Source organism: Fringilla coelebs (assembly GCF_963513975.1).
Source record: "Fringilla coelebs genome assembly, chromosome: 21".
Taxonomy (NCBI): domain Eukaryota; kingdom Metazoa; phylum Chordata; class Aves; order Passeriformes; family Fringillidae; genus Fringilla; species Fringilla coelebs.
This window is the reverse complement of record NC_140047.1, coordinates 1254556-1274035: the sequence shown is the minus strand read 5'-3', so window position 1 is coordinate 1274035 and position 19480 is coordinate 1254556. Positions and strand designations below refer to the sequence as shown.

Below are 19480 nucleotides of genomic sequence, written 5' to 3'. Positions count from 1 at the left end.
GGGCTGGTCAAGGGAGGGGATTGTCCCACTCTGCTCTGGGCTGGGGTGGCCTCACCTCCAGCCCTGATGGCAGTTTTGGGCACCACAAAGGAAGAGAGACACTAGGCCATTAGAGAGTTTCCAAGGGAGGGCAACAAAGATGGTAAAGGGCCTTGAGGGGAAGCTGTGTGAGAAGTGGCTGAGACTTGGTCTGTTCAGCCTGGAGAAAAGAGACTGGGGGTCACAGTGACAGAATACAACCTCCTCCTGAGGGGAAGACAAGGGACAGACACTGATTGCTTCTCTGTAGTGACTAGGGACAGGACCTGAGGGAAAGGCCTGAAGTTGTGTCAGGGGAGGTTCAGTTTGGATACTGGAAAAAGGTTCTTCCCCAGAAGAACAACAGGCTCCCCGGGAAACTGGTCACAACACTGAGAGAGCTCAAGGAGTGTCTGGACAACACTCCCAGGCACATGGTATGACCTTGGGGATGGTGCTGTGCAGGGCCAGGAGATGGACTCGATGATCCTTGAGGGCCCCTTCCAACTCAGACTATTCTGTGATTCCATGGGGGAACCGGTGCGCCGGACGCAGGTCCTGCGGGGCCGGGAGCGGGGCGAGGCAACAGGGCGGCTCCGAGCCCTCAGAGCGAGAGGGCGCCCAACGCCGGGACCGCGTGACCCGCGAGCGGCGGGGAGGGGGATCCGGGGGGCGGGACGGCACCTCTGGCTCCGCCCTGGCCCGGTGCTGCCCCGCCCGGTCCCGCCGCGTCCCGCGCCGCTCAGCTCGGGCTCCCCACGCCATGGACCCTCCCGAGGAGGTGCGGGCGCAGCTGGAGCGGTGTGGACAGGGCCATCTGTTGAGGTTCTGGGCCGAGCTGGACACGGCGCAGCGCGGAGCGCTGCTGGCGGCACTGCCGACGGGGCTGGGCGAGCACTGCCGGCAAGCGGCGGCGGCCGGGGCCCGCCAGCGCGGCCCGCACGAGCGCCTGGACGGCCGGATGGAGCCGCTTCCTCCCGAGCTGCTGGGCAGCGCCCGCCGCAGCAGCCCCGCCGCGCTGAAGCGCTGGGAGGCGGAAGGTGAGAGGGGCGCGAGGCCGCCTGTCCCTTCCGTTCCGGGGCTGCCGGGGTCCGGCGCGGGGGTTCGGGACCAGCCGCGTTCCGCCGAGCCCCAGCGGTGCGGGAGAGGAGCTTGCCTCCGGCCGGGCTCCGGGGAAGGAGCCGCCCCTTGCGGTGGTACCGCGGGGCGCTGGGCAGTCCACCCCCGGCACCGCGGGTGGGAGCCGCAGGGACGGCGGGTTGGGCAAGGAGGAAGTGAGCCGGGTCACGGCTACAGCCCGGCCCTTAGCGCCGCCAGCCGGTGTCCTCGGCCCGGGGAACTTCGGTTGAGACACCGAGTTTTCACTCTGCGTAATGAAATGCAGCGGCCGAGGCCCCGCGGCCGTGCTGGGCCGGATCAGAAGATCTCTACAAGTCCGTGACAGGCAGTGAGAGGCAGCTGGGGCTCAGTCTCTCCTCCCACAGAACAAGCGACAGGATAAAAGGAAAGAGCCTCAGGTTGTGTTAAAGGAGATTCAGGTTGAATATTGAGGAAAATTTCTTCACTGAAAGGGTGTTCGGGCATTGGCACAGGCTGCCCAGGGCAGTTGTGGAGTCACCATCCCTGGAAGTGTTCAAAAAGCAAGTGGACATGACATAATACTGTTTAGAGGGCATGGGGGTGTTTTACAGTATCTGTCATGAAAAAATGTAATACTAGAGGATTTAAAGGGGCTCCAAGAGAGCTTGAGAGGAACTTTGGACAAGGACTTGGAGTGACAGAGCAAGGGGGAATGGCTTCACACTGACAAGAGGGCAGTGTTAGATTAGATATTAGGAAGAAATTGTTCCCTGTGAGTGGTGAGGCCTTGGCACAGGTTGCCCAGAGAAGCTGTGGCTGCCCCTGGATCCCTGAGAGTGTTCAGGACAGGTTGGATGGGGCTAGGAGCGACCTGGGGTAGTGGAAGGCGTTCCTGCCCATGGCAGAGGTGAAATGAGATGGTCTTTAAGGTCCCTTGCAACCCAAACCATTCTATGACTATGAGTCCCTGGGGATGAGCTCCAGCCCACCAACAGATACAAAGGTGGGTCTCAGGTGGTGATCCCCATCCTTGCTGTGTCATGTGCAGCAGGAGGCTGATGGGATCTGGGAGAAGCCAAATAAAGTCCATAATCCATGGTTTTTGGAGCCTGGTAGATGCGGGTGTGTGAAAGCTAGGGGTAATGGGGGAGATGGTGGCTGGATGTGCTCTTCCCACAGCATGTAAATCTTACATGGATGTCCTATGCTTTTTTCTAAGTGCACACTCTTATTTATTTATAAGGGCTCATATGTGTCTTGGATCTTTCTTTATAAAACATAACAGCACCATTAAAAATAATTTTAATTAAAAAAAAGAAAGCCAGGAAGATCTGCCTGGGTTGTAGAGATACTTGCCTAATTTTTGACACAGCCTTGGCCCTATGTTGCCAGTAAAGAGGTGAGGATGTGTGGGCGGGGGAGTCAAATTTTCCAAGCAGAAACAGAAATAGAAGCATCAGGGTCACAGGGCAGAGGAGCTTTTCTGCTGTGTCAGACTCCACTCATGGGGCTGAGTGGTGATGGAGGGAACATAAGCTGGTACAGTGAATCATAGAATCCCAGAATGGTTTAGGTTGGAAGGCACCTGAAAGACCATCTCATTCCACCCCCTGCCATGGACAGGGTCACCTTCCACTGTCCCAGGTTGCTCCACACCCTGTCCAACCTGGCCTTGGAAACTTCCAGGGATCCCGGGTCAGCCACAGCTTCTCTGGATATCCTGTGCCAGGGCCTCCCCACCCCCACAGGGAACAATTTCTTCCCCATATCCCACCTATCCCTGCCCTCTGGCAGTGGGAGCCACTCCCTGTGCCCTGTCTCTCCATCTCTTGTCCCCAGTCCCTCTCCCACTCTCCTGGAGCTCCTTTAGGCCCTGAAAGGGGATCTGAGCTCTCCCTGGATCTTTCTCGTCTCCAGGTGAATGCCCCCAGCTCCATGGCCTCCTCTGGACTTGCTCCAGCAGCTCTATGTCCTTCTCATGCTGACAACCTCAGAGCTGAAGGCAGCACTGCAGGTGTGGTCTCACCTGAGCAGGGCAGAGAATTCCCTCTTCTCACCTGTTGCCCCTTGTGGTATCAGCCTGGGGCACAGGGGCTTTCTGGATGTTAGTGTGCTTGGTTAGGGCATGTTGAGCTTCTCATTCACCCACACCCCTAAGTCCCTCTTTGCATGGCTATTTGAGGCTGTCACAGTGAGGGGGAAGGGACCCTTTGAGCCCTAGAGGCAGATGGGGCTGGGTCAGGGCTCCACAGTTAAACTAACACCTTTATCAAACTGGGTCACTTGTCCCCCAGCCAGCTAGGCAAGTGAGGAGCTGGTGTGTCTGCCTTGTTGTCACTGGCTGCAGCATGGAAAGGAATGGAAGGCCAAGCTGCCTTGCTGGTTGCCAGTACTGCCTGGAGCAGCCCAGGTCTAATATGTTTGGGATCCTGCTGCTGTCCCCAAATCATCTGACCCTAAAGTCTGATGGCTCCAGGCCACCTCAGCCCTGCAGGCCGCCCGAATTTTTACCAGAAGGCCTACACACAGATGTTCTGTTTCATTTGGTTTGTTTGTATGATCTGGTTTAAGGCTGAAGAGGGATTTTATTTCCTGGAACAGGGCAATCAGGACGAAAGACTTTGTTCCACTGAACCCGGACATTGCTGTGTGTCCCTGCAGATGTGGCAGCATTCCTGCATGGCATTTCCCAGTGGAACCAGCACCATGGGCACAGGCTTTGCAGGATCTTGTGTCTCTGAGGAGATGCAGCTCTGAAAGGCCTTTGTTTGTGGTATGTTGAGCAGGCTGGGAGCAGATGAGCCATCCCAACCTGCAGTCCAGTGTCCCTGAGACTGCATGGCTGGTACAGCCTGTCGCTGTGGGGTCATCATCACACTGAGCTGAGATGCTCTGTGCTCTGTCTGTGGGTGTCTGAGCTCCCCACAGCTGCCACCTGCATTGCATCCTCCAAAGACTGAACAGCTGAAATGATATCTACTCCTTCCCCCTCCCCCTTTTTCTATGATAAAAAATTATGGATAAGAACGAGACAACTGAAAACTTGCTTTGGGAATGCCTGAGATATTTTTAATAGTTAAAAAAAGTAATACTATTGTTATTGTGTCTCAGACAACAAAACTGCCTGGTCAGATTTGCTTTCAGATCTTAAACACCGACATTTAACAAGCACATTTTCTGGGCAGCCCTAGGAATGATGGTATAAATCAAACACAGACACAAGCACTTTTCCATTCTGTCAGTGTTTTATTAATGAACTCTAAGTCATGGCCATGGGCTGAGGTGTACCCCATCTCATCAGAGAGTTTGATGAGACATTCTGGTTATCTGACTGCTTTGCAGAATTGAAAAGTTTGGAGTCTTTTTCTCTTACTGACTGCTGTTGTAATGGGGCTGATGTGCCTCTTCAGTAAGAAAATTCAGTCTTTCTTGCAAGACCAGGCTGTTCCTCCTACAAAATCTATTTTTGTTTTTTTACTTTTTCTGCAGAGTACGACTAACTGCAGCATTGGTGGGTATCTCAGCATTTTCTCTTTACTTGAGCTGTTTGTGTTTCATATGCTGCAGAAAATAAGGTGGATTTTTTTAAAGGGGATAGATCTTTCCATTGCAGCCAGATGTGTCAGTTCTTATGAACTTTAGTTGTGAATGTTGGTAATTTTACGGTTGGGAAGTCAGAGCAGAGCTACTTACTCAAATTTTTGGTGTTACTTGTTTTCATGGTGACCTAAGATCAGAACTTGGAAAAGCTGTCTGGGTTGTAGGGTTGTATCATAAATACTGAGAATGCCATAAATGATGGGATGCACACCCCTGTCTGGGTTGTTCTTGTGCAACATGGTGAGCCCTCCTGGAATATGGCCTGTCAGTCTGTGGGATTGTAAAAAAAGTGACATCATTGATGTTATCAGTGATATTGCTTTGGGCTTGAGTTTATCCCACTGAGGTTGAGGTTTCAGTCCCTGCAGTAAGAGGCCCCTCCAGGAGATGGGTGTGAGATGGCAACTCCTCCTTGGGCAGATCCCATCCCCTTGTCATTGCGTGGAAAACTTCAGAGAACCGCTATCTCCTGTGGGGCATCTGCATTTCAGTGGGGTGACGCCAGCTGTGGCACCTGTGAGCTGTGGCTGAGAATTGTAGCTCCTTGATGCTGTGGAGCAGAGTGGATACCTCCTTGCCTTTCCCAATACAGTGTTGACTTCAGAGTGTTGTTCATGGGAATGGTGCTGTTGGTCACAATCTATTGGTCTGCAGAAATGTCTCATTTGGGATCTGTGGGATGTGGTCCGTTGCATCAGAATGTGTGTGTGTGTGTGTGTGTGTGTGTTGGTGTGAGGTTGGCAGTGCAGGGGGAAGATGCAGCAGGGCAAGTGCTCGACTTGTTCCACTAGTGGTGAATTTCAATTGCATTACAAAGCAGCATCCCTCATGCTGCAGCAACAGAGAGCAGCAAATGCTGACCTTGGACCTCAAGCAGCTTGTTTTAAATTGCTGTGAAATACTTTGGCTCAAGTTTCAGTTCTAGGTTGTTTTAAAGAAAAAGAATTCTTAAAAAATGTTTTAATTGCCCATTTCACAGAATCACAGAATGGTTGGGGTTTGAAGGGATGTTAAGGACAAGATTATATTGTTCTAACACTCCTGCCATGGGTGTGGATGCCACCCACTATATGAGATTGCTCAGGGCCTTGTCCAGCCAGAACATTGAGTATTTCCAGGGATGAGGCAGAACAGTTTGGAAGTGTCCCACAGGGCAATTTTTTTAGGATTTTTTTTCCCCTCCATAAATTCTTTTTGTGCAGGATCCCAGTAGGGAAACAGCCATCACCCAAGCCAGGGCATGAGAAGGTTTGGAGCCATGCTCTGGTGCCTCTCCATTCAGCTTTTTCCCTTCTCCTGCAGTGATGCCCTGCACTGGCAAACAGCTGAGCATGCAGGAAAACCACGTGATGGGACTGGAGCAAATACTTGTTGTAAGTAATAGCTGAGACCCTCTGCTTTGTACTTTGAGTGTCACAGGCAGCTCAGTGGAAGCACAGAGGAGTCATTTATTGCTTGTGGTTTGTTGTAAAATGCTGGATGTCTTATTTGCATCACCACACAGCTCACCCAGATCCTCCCATGTCTTTTACATTACCAATTTAAACCTATTCAAGCTTCCCCTGCTGTCCAAGGACCTCCTGAAACTTAGAAATCCCAATATTTCCACACACGCATTTCTTCTTAGGGAGCTCTCCTAATCCCACTTGGAGGATTGAAGATCTCCAGAGGTGGCTTCCAGCTCTCACTCCTGTGGCCCTGTAACCCCAGAGGCTACTCTACACCACAACCTTGGCTGTGGAACTGACCCCCTTTGTGCCAGGACACCACCAGTCTTTTTGAAAGGGGTGTGTTTAGGGAGAAAGTCTTATGTTACTGCTGTGGTAAGACTGAAACTTGTAAGCATTGGAAGGGGAATGGTGTTACTGCAATGTCATGGACAATTTAAGTCTTTGCTGAGAAAATTGCTGGAAGCTGCGGTTTTGAACAGAATTAAAACCGAGCCAAGTTGTTAAAACAGCAGCTGGTATTTTTGCTTTACTGTTCATTTAAACAGCCAATTATTTAAAGATTACCATAAACCCAATCTGTAGCAGGCACAGGCCCTGCTAAAGCTGCGTGGAGGGCAGAGGCTTAAAGATAGGAAATGCCAAGTCACGGTGAAAAAGCCAAAGGCCCCTCTCTTCTGCCTTTCGGACCCCAGCTTATCTCTCTGTAACCCCCTAGGTCACTTCTCCTTAACCCCTGCTGTTGGACAATTTATGATCCCCTCTAGCCCTATATAATGGGCTGCTTTAGCCCATTCTGGCTAGAAGAGCCGTCACTGGAACCCTTCACATACCCCCAATAAAACCATCGCTGTGGAACTCCAGGACGAGTCTTCTCCTCTCTTGCATCTGCTTCCTGGCTAGTCTGGGTGCCTTAGCAAGCAAAAGAGCTGGAAATCATAAAAGAGCTGGTAAATCACTAAAGAGCTGATATCCCTTAAGCTTGCTAAGGCTGCCTGCGGCTAAGAGCGGCTTGGGTACTTGGACAGTCTGCCCCCAAAGGACTGAGCTATCCAGGCCCCGTGCTGCCTGCTCGGGGGCAAACTAGCCCAGCAGGAAGCCAGAATACCAATCCTGTTTTTTTCTAATTCAAGTTCCTTGGTCCCCATATCTTTCAGTTCAAATCAGGAATATTTTAGCCTCAGTTGTGGTTAATGTGAGGTGTTTCCTGAAGCCTGGGGTGCTCCACAATCTGTCCTTGGCTGCAGGAGCAGTGGCAGTTCAGTGCTGTGTGATGGCAGAAGGCCCTGATAGCTACCTGCAGCAGAGCTGTGGCTTCTGACATGGCAAGACTAATGTTCCTTGCTTCCCCAGGAAAACTCAAAGTGTTCCCTAATGAATAATCTTTCTCACAGTTGACAATCATTATTGTGATGTTGACTTTGGAGAAGGTAGGGACCAGAGTTGGAGAGTGATCTGAGTGTTTATTATGTGCTCTGGTTCTTTCCCAGGTTCTGGACTTCCCTGATTTGTCAGGAGCACTGACACTGATTTCAATTAGATTGTGGAAACTGTAGCTCCTGCAGGCTTGGCTGTATTACCAGCCCTGACTGTAGCTGTGTTCAGCTACTATTGAAGCTGGAGCACAGGTACAGATACTTGATTAAGGCAGATTCCAGAAATCCTCCTGCTTTACTCAAGATGATGAGACTTGGCTTCTTTGGGATATAGGAATGATAAGGGACTTCTGGAGATCTCTTCTCCAACCCCCATTTGGAACAAAACTGTAAACAGCCTCAGGGCAGGTCAGCTACAGCTTTACTAAAGTAAGCCTTGAAAACCTTAGGGGACATGAATGTCTTTTCTAGTGCTGCACTACCTCCCTAGTAAAGATTTTGTATCCTAATTTGAATCTCCTAAGCTGCAGCTCATGGCATTTGTCTGTTTTTGCACCAGTTGTTGCTTTAGGTAAAGAAACTGCTTCATCGAGGAGTTGAAAGGAATTTTCTCCTGTGTGTGCAGTGGCATATTTCTCTCTGAGCTGCCAACACTGAACTGGCAGCTTCTGGCTGTTGCCTGAGCTCTGCAGAAACGCTCAGGAGAAGAACGTAGGGTGTTGATTGCTTTGGAGGTTCTTATATTTCCTTGGGCTTCTTTTTCTACAGGTTTACATCAGATTTCACAGAACAAGGTGGCAGTGCTACTCCTGGCTGGAGGACAAGGAACCCGCCTGGGAGTCAGCTATCCCAAGGGCATGTACAACGTGGGGTTGCCCAGTGGCAAGAACTTGTATCAGATCCAAGCAGAAAGAATCCGAAAAGTGGAGCAGCTTGCTGGCAAGAGACACCACTGCAAGTGTGTCATTCCCTGGTAGGTGACCTAAAGCCAGACCTGCTGTGCAGGCCTCTTTGCATTCCAGTCTTGCCCATGTTGTCTTCAAGAAGCACTGAACTGGGTGCTGTACAGAGACAGGTCAAGAGGAGCCTTTTGTTGGCAGGATTTGTGATGGCAGAGGCTGGAGGAGGGTGCAGAGGGATGGGAGGTGGCAGGTCCATGTGTGCAGACCTGAGGGATTGAGTACTGCCTTTGTATAACTGGCCTCAACACTAACTGCTGTTATCTTGATGGCTTTGGAAGCAGCTACTGGCAACACTGTTAACAGCACTTTTCAGTGATTGTTGCAGATGCTGTACAAGAAATTTCATCCATTTCTGCTTTCTCAGGTTCCTGCATGGAGGACAACCTAGAGCTTGCCTCCAAGCCCTTCTTCCCACCCTTGTCCATAATCCATGTAAAAAACCTCTTGCTTTGTGTTCAGGCCACCCCTTGCTGTCACTGTTTGCAGTTGCCCATTCTGCTGGCTGCTCCTGGCATTCAAAAGAGATGAACTCTGGGCAGAGTGTAAAATGTGAATTCCCTATGGGATGTGGTGGGGGAGAGGAAGGCACTGCAGATGTGTCTGGAAATGTTTTCTGCTAAATGCTCTCTGTTAGACCATGAGGACTATGTAAAAATACCCTTTAGGAATCAGTGTCTGGTCTGAGGCAGGGTTTTGGCAGTGAAAGAGTAGGTCTGAGGGCTTCAGGATGCCACATTGTTTTACAAATTAGAGGTCAAATTTGATTCATACATTGTTTCCTCGTGGAAGGTGAGTCCATATTGTGCTTCTTCCTGAAGCCTTGTATACAGGGCCTGAATTGCAAATGCATCATCCCTGGTGCTGCTGGAAGCCAGGATAGATTATTTGCAAGATGCCACATCTGCTTCCAGTTCCCCTCCTGGGGGTGAGGAGGCAGTTGAAGCATTTTGCTGCTCAGGTTTACCTGGGCCCAGGCTATGGCGTGCTACAGAGATGTAAACTGGGGATGGGAAATTGAGGTCCAGGCTCTTCTATGTGCTTTTCTCATGCTGACAGAGGACCCTGTATTCCTATGCCGATAGTTGTTGAAGAGTTTGACAGGTAGATGATGAAGGTGGCTTTTAGACAGTAGTGGAGGAAGAGGCAGAAGCAATGTGGAGCTGAAAGGAAAGGAGAAAATAGAAATACTTATGACAAAAACAAACCATGCAGCCAGCATATGGAAATACTGTTGTTTGCCTTGGCACTGAAGAGGTACTGGCAGAGTGAATTGGCCAGGGTTTCTATAGACATTTGACATCAGTTTGAATCTAGAGTGAATGAGGCTGTTTTCTGCCCTTTCTCTTGTTTTCCAGCTCATCCAGGTATCCAGATGTTGTTCACATTTAGGGCAAGGCTCTTCTGTCCTGGCTGGAGCTAGGCCAGGGTAGGATCATGCCCTGATATGGTCATAGGACCCCATGCAGACTTACTGCAGGAAGAGTTCTGGAGGAGAGCAGTTGCTCACCACAGGATGCTGCCGTGTCTCATTTCACACTCCTGGGATTCCTCTCTTTTCTCTTCAGTTTGTAGTTTTGCCTTTTGCTTGTGTTGCTCTTTCTCATTGCCAAGTCCCTATTCCTGCCTAGGTACATCATGACAAGTGAGTTCACACTGGGGCCAACAGAAGAGTTTTTTGTACAACACAACTACTTCAACTTGGACAGATGCAACGTTGTCATGTTTGAACAGAGGATGCTGCCTGCTGTCACCTTTGATGGGAAGGCTATCTTGGAGGAGAAGGGGAAAATTGCCATGGCTCCAGGTACCTGCTGTTTCCTCTTCCATACTGCAGTACTGTCATATGTGTTGGTAGTTGCTATGGGCCATCAGCCTGCCTGGGCACACAGAGCAAGCTGTGAGGGTCAGGGCTAATGCTTCCAGTTAATGTGGAGAGGTTCGCTAATGTTTCAGGCTGGTAATCAGGAGCATACATCTCTTTAGTTCTGGATGGACATTTGACCACAGCACATGTTTTTTATCCAAGTCTGGGAGTGTTGGCAGGATTAGAAGTGCTGTGGCTGCGGGGTAGGAGAAAAGTGCATTAGCAAAGCTCTCTATGAGGTCTCTGGAGCGCTGCCCCCTGTGGTGAAGGTCAGGAGCTCAAGGCTGATAGCTGGAAATGGGCAAAAAAGCAGCAAGAAGATGAACTCTTTTCAAAATGACAGCAATGTCTCACCTTGTAATGTTCTTTTAACCTAGACATGGTAAGAGACTTGGTGAGGGCAGCCCAGCTGGGACTGTGTTGCAGCTGCAGAGTGGTTCTCCCGAGCTGACAGGGGCCTCCCAGGAGGAACTGTAAATGAGTGATCTGTGATAAACGTGCAGGTGTCTTCTGTACAGCTACAGTTCAAGCCTTTGAAAAGGCATTGAGAAGTTGGGGGGAGGAAGATAAACAGAGAAAAAGATTTATTTTAGTCTTTCTCCAAGAAAGAGAATAAATATGCTTTTGCCCCATACTAGAGGAGAAGTGTAAAAGACTTTTCCCACCCTTTGCATAGATTTGCCCTTTAGTAGTCTCCCTCTGAGGATCTTAGTAACCTTCATAAAGTCTCATAATGCTGCTCAGTGAGGCTGGTCCCCATGGTCCCACTCTTCAAGTGAGAGAACTGGGGTGAAAACATGCTCCCTTGAACTGTGTGGCAGAACTGGAAATAAAACCTATTACCACTGGCTCTTGGCTAGAAAGCATTCCATACTCTTCCATTCAAGAAGGTTTGTTCAGTACTTTCTACTTTTGCTCTGTTAGCTGGAAAAAACCACCCCAAAGTCACAAATGAGCCAAGACTTTCTCTTCTCTCTTGCATTATAGATGGCAATGGTGGCTTATACCGTGCTTTGATGGATAATAAGATCTTGGATGATATGAAGCAGCGTGGAATCCAGTATGTCCATGTATATTGTGTGGACAACATCCTCGTGAAAATGGCAGATCCAGTCTTCATAGGTTTCTGTATTTCCAGAGGGGCAGACTGCGGTGCAAAGGTGAAGCAATGCTAGCTCTTGGCTGGTTTCCCACAGGGAGTTTGGGTCTGATGACACTTGGAAGCCGCTGTTTGCAGGGAACTTAGATGGTGTTCAACCCTTTGCCCATCAGCAGCTCACTCTGAGCAGGTTTAGAGTTCCTTGCTGCCTGCACTGCATTTCATATTCCTACCTGTAGGTGTGCTCTGTTCTTCCCAGAGTACTGTGGAAAATAAACTTCAGTTAGAGGAGGAAGTATATCTGCACAGGAAACTGCACACTGGAATTGCTTTGACCTATGCCCAGTCCTTGCTACATAGTCCTTGCAATGGGCTGTCTAGAAGCCATATTGGACTGGGTTGTGTTTTATAAATGCGCCTTTAAGTCTAATGGAGGCATTTCTTACGCTCTGCTGTGGAAGATGGGGAAAGCCTTAACAGCCTGGATTTTGTTAACCTAAAGCAGCATGTGTCTGAAGAGAAATTTATGAGTCATTAGCTCTGTTCAGGCAAATGGGAAGTTGGAGGCTAATAGTTGCAAACAGCTTTCTTTTAATGCCAGATCCTGGTCCTTGATAAGTGCCCCCCACTATGCAGATTGCTTTTAACTGTCCTCTGAGAAACTGTCAAATTAAGTGGTTGAGTACTGGGGTTTATGTTGAATTAATGGGCAAAATGTGCCTCCAGACTGCTCTGTGCCCCTTACACAGCCCTGAGGTGCTGGAGGACCAGCAGGCAACAGTCCCGTGCGATTGTTTGTACTTGGGAGTTGGAATAGTCCTGGAATTTTCTTCCTCTTTGTCATAAATCTGTGTCCTGTGGCTGCAGGTAGTGGAGAAGGCCTACCCCACGGAGCCTGTTGGAGTGGTGTGCTGTGTGGATGGGGTGTATCAGGTGGTGGAGTACAGCGAGATCAGCCTGGAGACTGCACAGCAGCAGCGCCCTGAGGGGGGACTGGTGTTCAGTGCTGGCAACATCTGTAACCACTTCTTCACTGTTGAGTTCCTGGAAATAGTGGCCCAGTAAGTCCCAGCAGACCTTCTAGGTAGCTGTGCAGCCCAGAAATACCTCCAAGACTGGGTGTTCCTGTTTTGCACTCTGGAATTTTAGTTATGGTTATTCCCTATGTTGCCTTTCACCTCCTGTCTCTTCCAAACAGTTCCAAATACCTGAGTCCCCTTTCTGACAGCCTCAGCATACTCTCCAGACCCTACCCAAGGAAGAGGTTCCCAGGTTCATTGTAATTAAATCAATTGAGATATACCAGTGCACGATCTTCCTGGGCATTCAAGGGTGAGCAGCTGTGCAGGCTGCAGTGTGGTCAGTGATGCAGCCTCATACCATGGATTTCTACGGGGAATGTCAGCCGTGCCAGCGCTTGGAACAACAGAGTTTGTGGGAGAGGGTGAAGTTGTGGGTGGACTCTGCACCTTGGTGTTGGGGAATGGGGATGTGATGCTGGGCACTCAGTGAGCAGCTGTACAACCTTCCTGAAGAGCTTGAACCACCCTTGGGTGAGGGATCTGCTCTGCTCTGTTTTCATCCCAATGAATTTGGGTTGCCTTTGGGTTGCCTCTTTTTTTTTTTTTTTGTAACCTCTGCCTGCAATTTCAGCTTGATGCATACTTCTCCCTCTCCTCTGACTGTCATGTCCCTGTGGTACAGAGAGAGCCCATGGCCAGGCTGCTCTGCTTGGGGAAGTGTTTCCTGGCTGTGACTTGGATCACTTGGGAGGGAGTAACACCCACAAACAGTTGAGAGTTCACCCAGAGCAGTAATGAGCCATTTGCTTCCCTCAAGTGTATTGCTTTTTTTTCTAAGTGGGCTTGAACTAAATAAAATGGTTGGTTTCTTCTGCTTTTGCAGGAAATGGGAGTCACAGCTGAAGCATCATGTAGCCATAAAGAAGGTGCCCTACATTGACAAGGAGGGAAATCTGGTAAAACCACTAAAACCGAACGGGATAAAGCTGGAGAAGTTTGTATTTGATGTGTTCCAGTTCTCTAAGTTAGTGACAGACATAATTTTACTTTTCTCCTCCCCTTCTTAGTGTTTGTTTGAATGACTGTAGGTTGAAACAAGCCATCCCAGGGAGACATGGTTTGTGGGTGGCTTGTTAGGAAGGTTGTTGGATCTACACCCAGCTCCAATCCAACTGTAACACCGTGGGCTCTAAGGGGACCTCACAAAGCACTCAGTGCTTGCGCCAACCCTGCTCCCAGACTGGTCATCCTCCTGAGGATGTGTTGGCTGGCCTGGCCTCTGCCAGCCTGGGAAAAACAAAAGGAAATTGAGGGCAAAACCAATGAAGCACATATTGGAGTATTCAGACTTGCAAAAATTGGGTCTTTCAGCATTGTGGCTTCCCTGACAACTGTAGCTCTGGTTACATTTTTGGGTGCTGTTAAGCCAGGGTTCAGCTTGTACCCTTTGTGTTTGGAAAACTGTTTACTTAAGCACCATGGGGCCAAGTGGAACTGTCAGTGTTCACTTCACAAATTCTGCAACATAGCTGGGAGTGCCGTGACATATGTAGTCAGGGGTACTTGTGTCTACAGAATATAGGATTTTATCAATTAAGCATAAGCGTTGTTATAAAATCTATTTCTCCAAGGTCTCAAATTCAGCAGTGAAGATTCTGTTTTAGGCTTTAATAAATGCCAAGGAGAGACCTCAGGCAAACTGAATTAACTTTGTTTGGGGATACTATTTCTCTTTTTATATTATTTCCTTTAAAGTAGAGAGTTCAAGGTTTTGTTTCCTGACATGTGTTAAATAAAGGAGTATCAAACTAAAGACAAAACCAAAACCCAGGGTGATGGGAACACTGCTGAGTTCTGAGCCATGACAGAGCTTATTTGCAAGCAGTGGTTCCTTGTGGTTTTTTAACAGCTCAAAACCACCTTGGCAGCTGTGCTTCACGCATGGAGTGCAGAAAGCACATGTGGTGGTGCTTTTTAATTTGCACTCCCATTTCTGGTAAACAGCTGTACTTCACAATCACCTGTGAGGCCTCCCTTGTTGCTTGTTTGTCCCTGGGAGCTGGTGTCCTTAGTTGGTCCTTACCTACAGATTCCCAAGCAGGGGGTATTTCTTGGGGCATGGTGCTCTGCAGTGAGTGCACTGCTCATGCTCTGCCCAAGCTCTGGACAGTGCTGTGCTCTCTGTCTGGCTGTGTTCTGAGCTGTCTTGTCCAAGAACCTCCCACTGCCTAAAAAAGTTTCTGTGGCATCTCTGCTGAACTGTTGCTTTTTCTCTCCCCGGAGCACAGTTCTGGTAGGTTGGCAGGCTGCTGTTAAGTTCCCAAAGAGAGAAGGCTTCTTGTTTTTTTCCATTCTACAGCCCTGGTACTCCTTGGGTCTTTAGAATGGTAGTGGGCTTCCCTTGGCTTAACTGCCTCAGGCTGTGTACAGTGCTTCTCCCAAAAATATATATGAGCCTTTCCCCATGAATGATGTTGTTGTGTTAGCGGGGATGATGACTAGCTCTGCTTTTCATGATCATTGTTTTCTTTCCTTTGCTGGTAGGAATTTTGTGGCATTTGAAGTTCTGAGAGAAGAGGAATTCTCACCACTAAAAAACGCAGACACAGCTGACAAAGATACTCCTACCACTGCTCGGCAAGCCCTCCTGGCCCAGCATTACCGCTGGGCTCTCAAGGCTGGAGCCAGATTTGTGGATGAAAATGGTTGCAGGATACCAGAAAAACTCAGGTATAAATCTGTGACCTTCTCATGGAAGTGCTCAGCCATGCCAGCTGGCCAATGGCACATGCTGGGCTCTCCAAAACCGGCATTAGTGTAGTCACAGGGTGGCTTAGTGTGATTTTTGTTTAGCAGGTCCTCTCTGGATATGCAGGTTGATATCTACACTTCTTACTCCTCTTATGATTGTGGGTGCTCCAGATAGCGCTTGGGGCTCTGGGCATTCTCTCTGGCAGATCCCTGGTCTTGGGGTAATGAGTTGGCCCTTGCTACAGCACTTTGTTAGACAATGGCAGTCTTTTTCATCACTCTGGATTTAGCAATGCAAGGAATTTTAATTTGTAGGCTCTGACAGCTTTTCTGACTGTGTCCCCAACAGGATTCTCAAGTGGTCTTAAGGATTGGCTGTTAGAGTGATTACCAGTTCAGATACCTTCCTGCATCATATGTAATGGAAAGCTGCTTTTACTCCATGGGGCCATTACTTCATTAAGTCATAGTTCAATAGACCCACAAGTTGTTCATTTTACTTGAAAAGCATCGCTATAAAAGTGCTGTTTTGGTTTTACTGAGTAACATTTGGGACCTGTTAATTCCTTTTTATTTTCACACTTTGTTTTCACATAATGTCTGGTGCATGTGTCTTTAACAAATGTCTTACCCTTCTGGATATCCTATTCTGGATAATCTTTTGAAGAAGATGCACTGTTTTTTAACCATGGCAGGAAGTTAATCCTATGTTCTCTGCTTTAGTCTCTCAGGAACTGAAGATCCTCCGGCTGTGTGTGAGATTTCTCCATTAGTGTCTTACTTTGGAGAGGTGAGAATAGCTATCTATGGAGGCATTTTTAAGAGTGTGCAGGTATGCATCTGACTTCCAAACACAGGTAGTTTCTTTAGCCTGGGCTTGATGAGAAATGGTAAGATCAAGGAAACAGGGCCTTGGGCTCTGTGTTATCATTATGTCATTCTGTTATGATTTATTCTTCAGCAGTTTGTTCACTCTCAGTTTTAGCCATCTGTAAAATGAGATTTGTAACAAGGCTGCAGTTTCATTAAGGTTCGCGAGCACTTTGAGATCTTAATAAGAAGTGCAGAATATTCAAATTGGAAAACCATGGGTTCTGTGCTTATTTGTGCTCATATCCCACAGTAAGTGAATCCTGACTGAGAAATATGATATATATCTTGGTTTTAGGGAAGCCATTTCTCAAGTTTGTCCCTCTGAAAATAATTGATCCAGAGAAACTTGCTTCTGTTTAATAACGAGAATAGGAGCTTCCCTATTGGAGGGGCAGGGTGAGAAATAGTAGATTGCAGGAGAATGTGTGGGCACTGTTTGCTAGGTTTCTACATGTGTTAACTTGCAAGCCAGCTACCTGCAGTAGGTGTATTCCTCAACACGTGCAGGTGACAAACTCATTGCAATCAGTAGGTTGTCAGAAAAAAATGAAAACAAGGCAATTGCACTTTTCTTTGCCAGGATTATTCTAATGTCAGTTAAGGACACACCTTCCCATGTTGCTCTCCCAAGAAGTTTGTTTCTGACATCAGGTTTTATGGTTCCTTAGCGCCTCTGCTTCTTGAACCCCAGAAACACTGTCACTGGAGAAACTGTAACTCTTGCCTTGTCCCTGACCTTTGTCAGTCACTTACAGACTTAAAATAGTGCATTTACAGCCTAACAATACTGTTATCACACCTTCTCAGGGTCTGGAGGTGTACATGAAGAACAAAGAGTTCCCTTCTCCTTTTGTACTCGACGAAAACAAAGTGGAAATGCTGGAAAATTCTTGAAGTGGGAAGCTTTTCCTTCTCAAATCAGATCCATGTTTGTCAGATCCATTATAAGAACTGACAGTACTAAAATCACTATGAAGTGGATTATAAAAAAATTGCTTTTGCGGATTAACACTTTCTGGGTGCTAAACAGATCCTACATTTCTTATTTACTGTTGCATATGAATATGGAAAAGAGCCAGTCAAGGCCTGATAAATCAGCTTTGCCTTCAAGAAGATTCAGTTTCTTCAGTGCCTTGTTAGGTGTATTTGTGTTGGTGTGGTTTTTTTGGTTTGGCTGTTTCTAAATCATGTGCACAGTTGAAGTCAGACTGAGATCCCATCCTGAAAAGTATGGAAGGACTTTGGATACTGAGGTTTTCTCTCCAGTGGTCAGCTTTTTCCCTAATCATGTGCTGATTGGAAGATCCAATTCAGCAATTGCATCCTCTAAGCAGATAATACAGAGTCTGCTGTATGGAGGGATGTTGCTGTGCCTAAGCATTGCTTGAGGCTTGGAGTCCAAAGTAGAACAGACTAGTTTTGTAACTAGGTTCACTGGTGTCATGCTTAGACTGATTGCTCCTTACAGTTGTAGTGACTTGGGTTTTTTTAATTAAAAAAAAAAAAGAATGTTTTCACTACCCTCTGCCCTTCCTGACTATAACAGTTTTCCTTTCCATTTCCTGTTTAATATATACCATATCCCTCAGACAATGTTCTCTTGGGGTACCTGAAAGTAGTAAAAGAAACAAATCCCAGTGGTAGAATTTAATGCCTAACCAAACCATACCAAACCAAAACAAAAAAGACTCAGCATCACCAGGGTACACAGTAAAACACCAGCCTTCGCTTCTACCGTTTTTCTCCAGGTGATTTTCCAGCACTCTTTCACTTGGAAGTAATTCCATAGATGCCTTTCTTTTAGATATGTTACTAACCACAATGTAAAGTGTCAGCTAATGAAGGACACTAATTGTCAGAACATACATAGCATGTGAACTCAGCCCTGGCCAAGGGGTCTCAGGGTAACTCTGACCCTTAACCTACCAGTGATTCTTCATGTTCAGTTTTTGGACACTGCCCCAGAAAGCTCATGCCCATCTGATGCAGAACCTGCACTGAGCATACCTGACTCAGTATGTTTCACCCTTGGTGAGGATGTGTCAGCTGCACTCTCTGGTGGCTGGCCTTGGCATCAGAAATGTTCCATACTCTTTCCCTAAACGTGGTGTTAGGGAAGGTAGTGAGAAAGACATTTCATCTGAAATGTTATTTCTTGCATCAGCTTCTACTGAGGAATCGCTTATGCTATTTCATTAAGCATAATTAAGTTCCATTGCTTTCTGCAATTTCTGATGTGAAGCTCTATTCAGAATAATAAAGAAGGGAATGGGGAAGTATAAAAATGACTTTGAGAGTAAATACAGTTTCTAAGTATGCTCAAGTTATCCAAAGAAAGCATCTAAATGTTATTATCAGAGTTTTTGGTTGGAAAGTGTTTCTGCATGAACTTGAGTAATGATCCTTTCACACATGCAGACCAGCTAATGACTGATTACCTCAGTTGGCATGTGCAGCCAGTAATTCACATTTTTAGTATAAATAAAGCATTTGTCCTTGTCACCCAATTCTGTAGTCTTTTTTGCAGTGTTTCTATGACACATTCCATTCCTGTCAGTCAAGTTTCATATCTGAGAACAAATTGTGTTGTATATTTGTATTGCTCAGAAGTTCAAGCACATGCTTCTTTTATACTGTGCTGTGCTATAAAGAAATATTTCTTTGCTTTTTCTAAAGTTCTTTTTCTTTTGAAGCTTCAGTTTCCATGCACACAGAACAGAGCTGCTGACATGGTTTTCAAGAAGTTAAATTAGAATGCTAAATGTCTTGTCTCTTAGGTTTTTTATTTTCTATGACTCTTCACATTTTAAACTGGAACATATAAACAATTTTGAGAGAACTTTTAACAAAAAAAAAAATCTGTCCTATATGTAACAGTCTTTGTACACATTATAAAATGAAAAAAGTACCTGAAACAAAGGGAACACCTGTACTACTCCAGAAACTTCTGGACACCTAAGCATTTTTAACAATAAAGATGTTACTGTGATTTATATGTGTTTGTCTGTGTTTCTTGTATGTGAGAAAACACACACTTCTTGTCTCTGTCCCTGTGAATGTTGTCACTACAGCTGCAAGATAGTGTCACTGCTGGTGCATCTGGAGACTGCAGTGCCCAGTCTTCAGATTACAGGGGCATATGGAACTGAGCACAGGGTGATTCCTGAAGGGAGTTGACATTGTGGGATCTGTTTTTTCATCAGAAAATAGAATATTGTGTTCTTGTCGCCAATGCTGTATATTTTTTCCAAGCCTTTCAGCTAAGTTTATTGAGGGGAGTTTAATTGCAGGCGGTCTTATTTCAAGTAGATTTGAGTAATATGGTTCTGAGTCAGTCTCACAGCTGGTGTGTAGGTAATGAGCACTCGCTGCAATGCAACTTTAACT

The 19480-nt window shown here is 47.2% G+C and overlaps 1 protein-coding gene across 1 annotated transcript; it reads left to right on the top strand.

The window, feature by feature from the left end:
- The first annotated feature begins 736 nt into the window (after positions 1-736).
- Positions 737-19039, top strand: UAP1L1 (UDP-N-acetylglucosamine pyrophosphorylase 1 like 1). The gene is made up of 9 exons (XM_084219784.1): positions 737-1058; positions 8291-8495; positions 10113-10288; positions 11336-11508; positions 12315-12508; positions 13353-13493; positions 15014-15199; positions 15944-16010; positions 16901-19039. Exons 1-9 carry the CDS (start codon positions 782-784, stop codon positions 16985-16987), a joined length of 1506 nt encoding a protein of 501 aa, XP_084075910.1. The 5' UTR covers positions 737-781; the 3' UTR covers positions 16988-19039.
- The last annotated feature ends 441 nt before the right edge of the window (positions 19040-19480 follow it).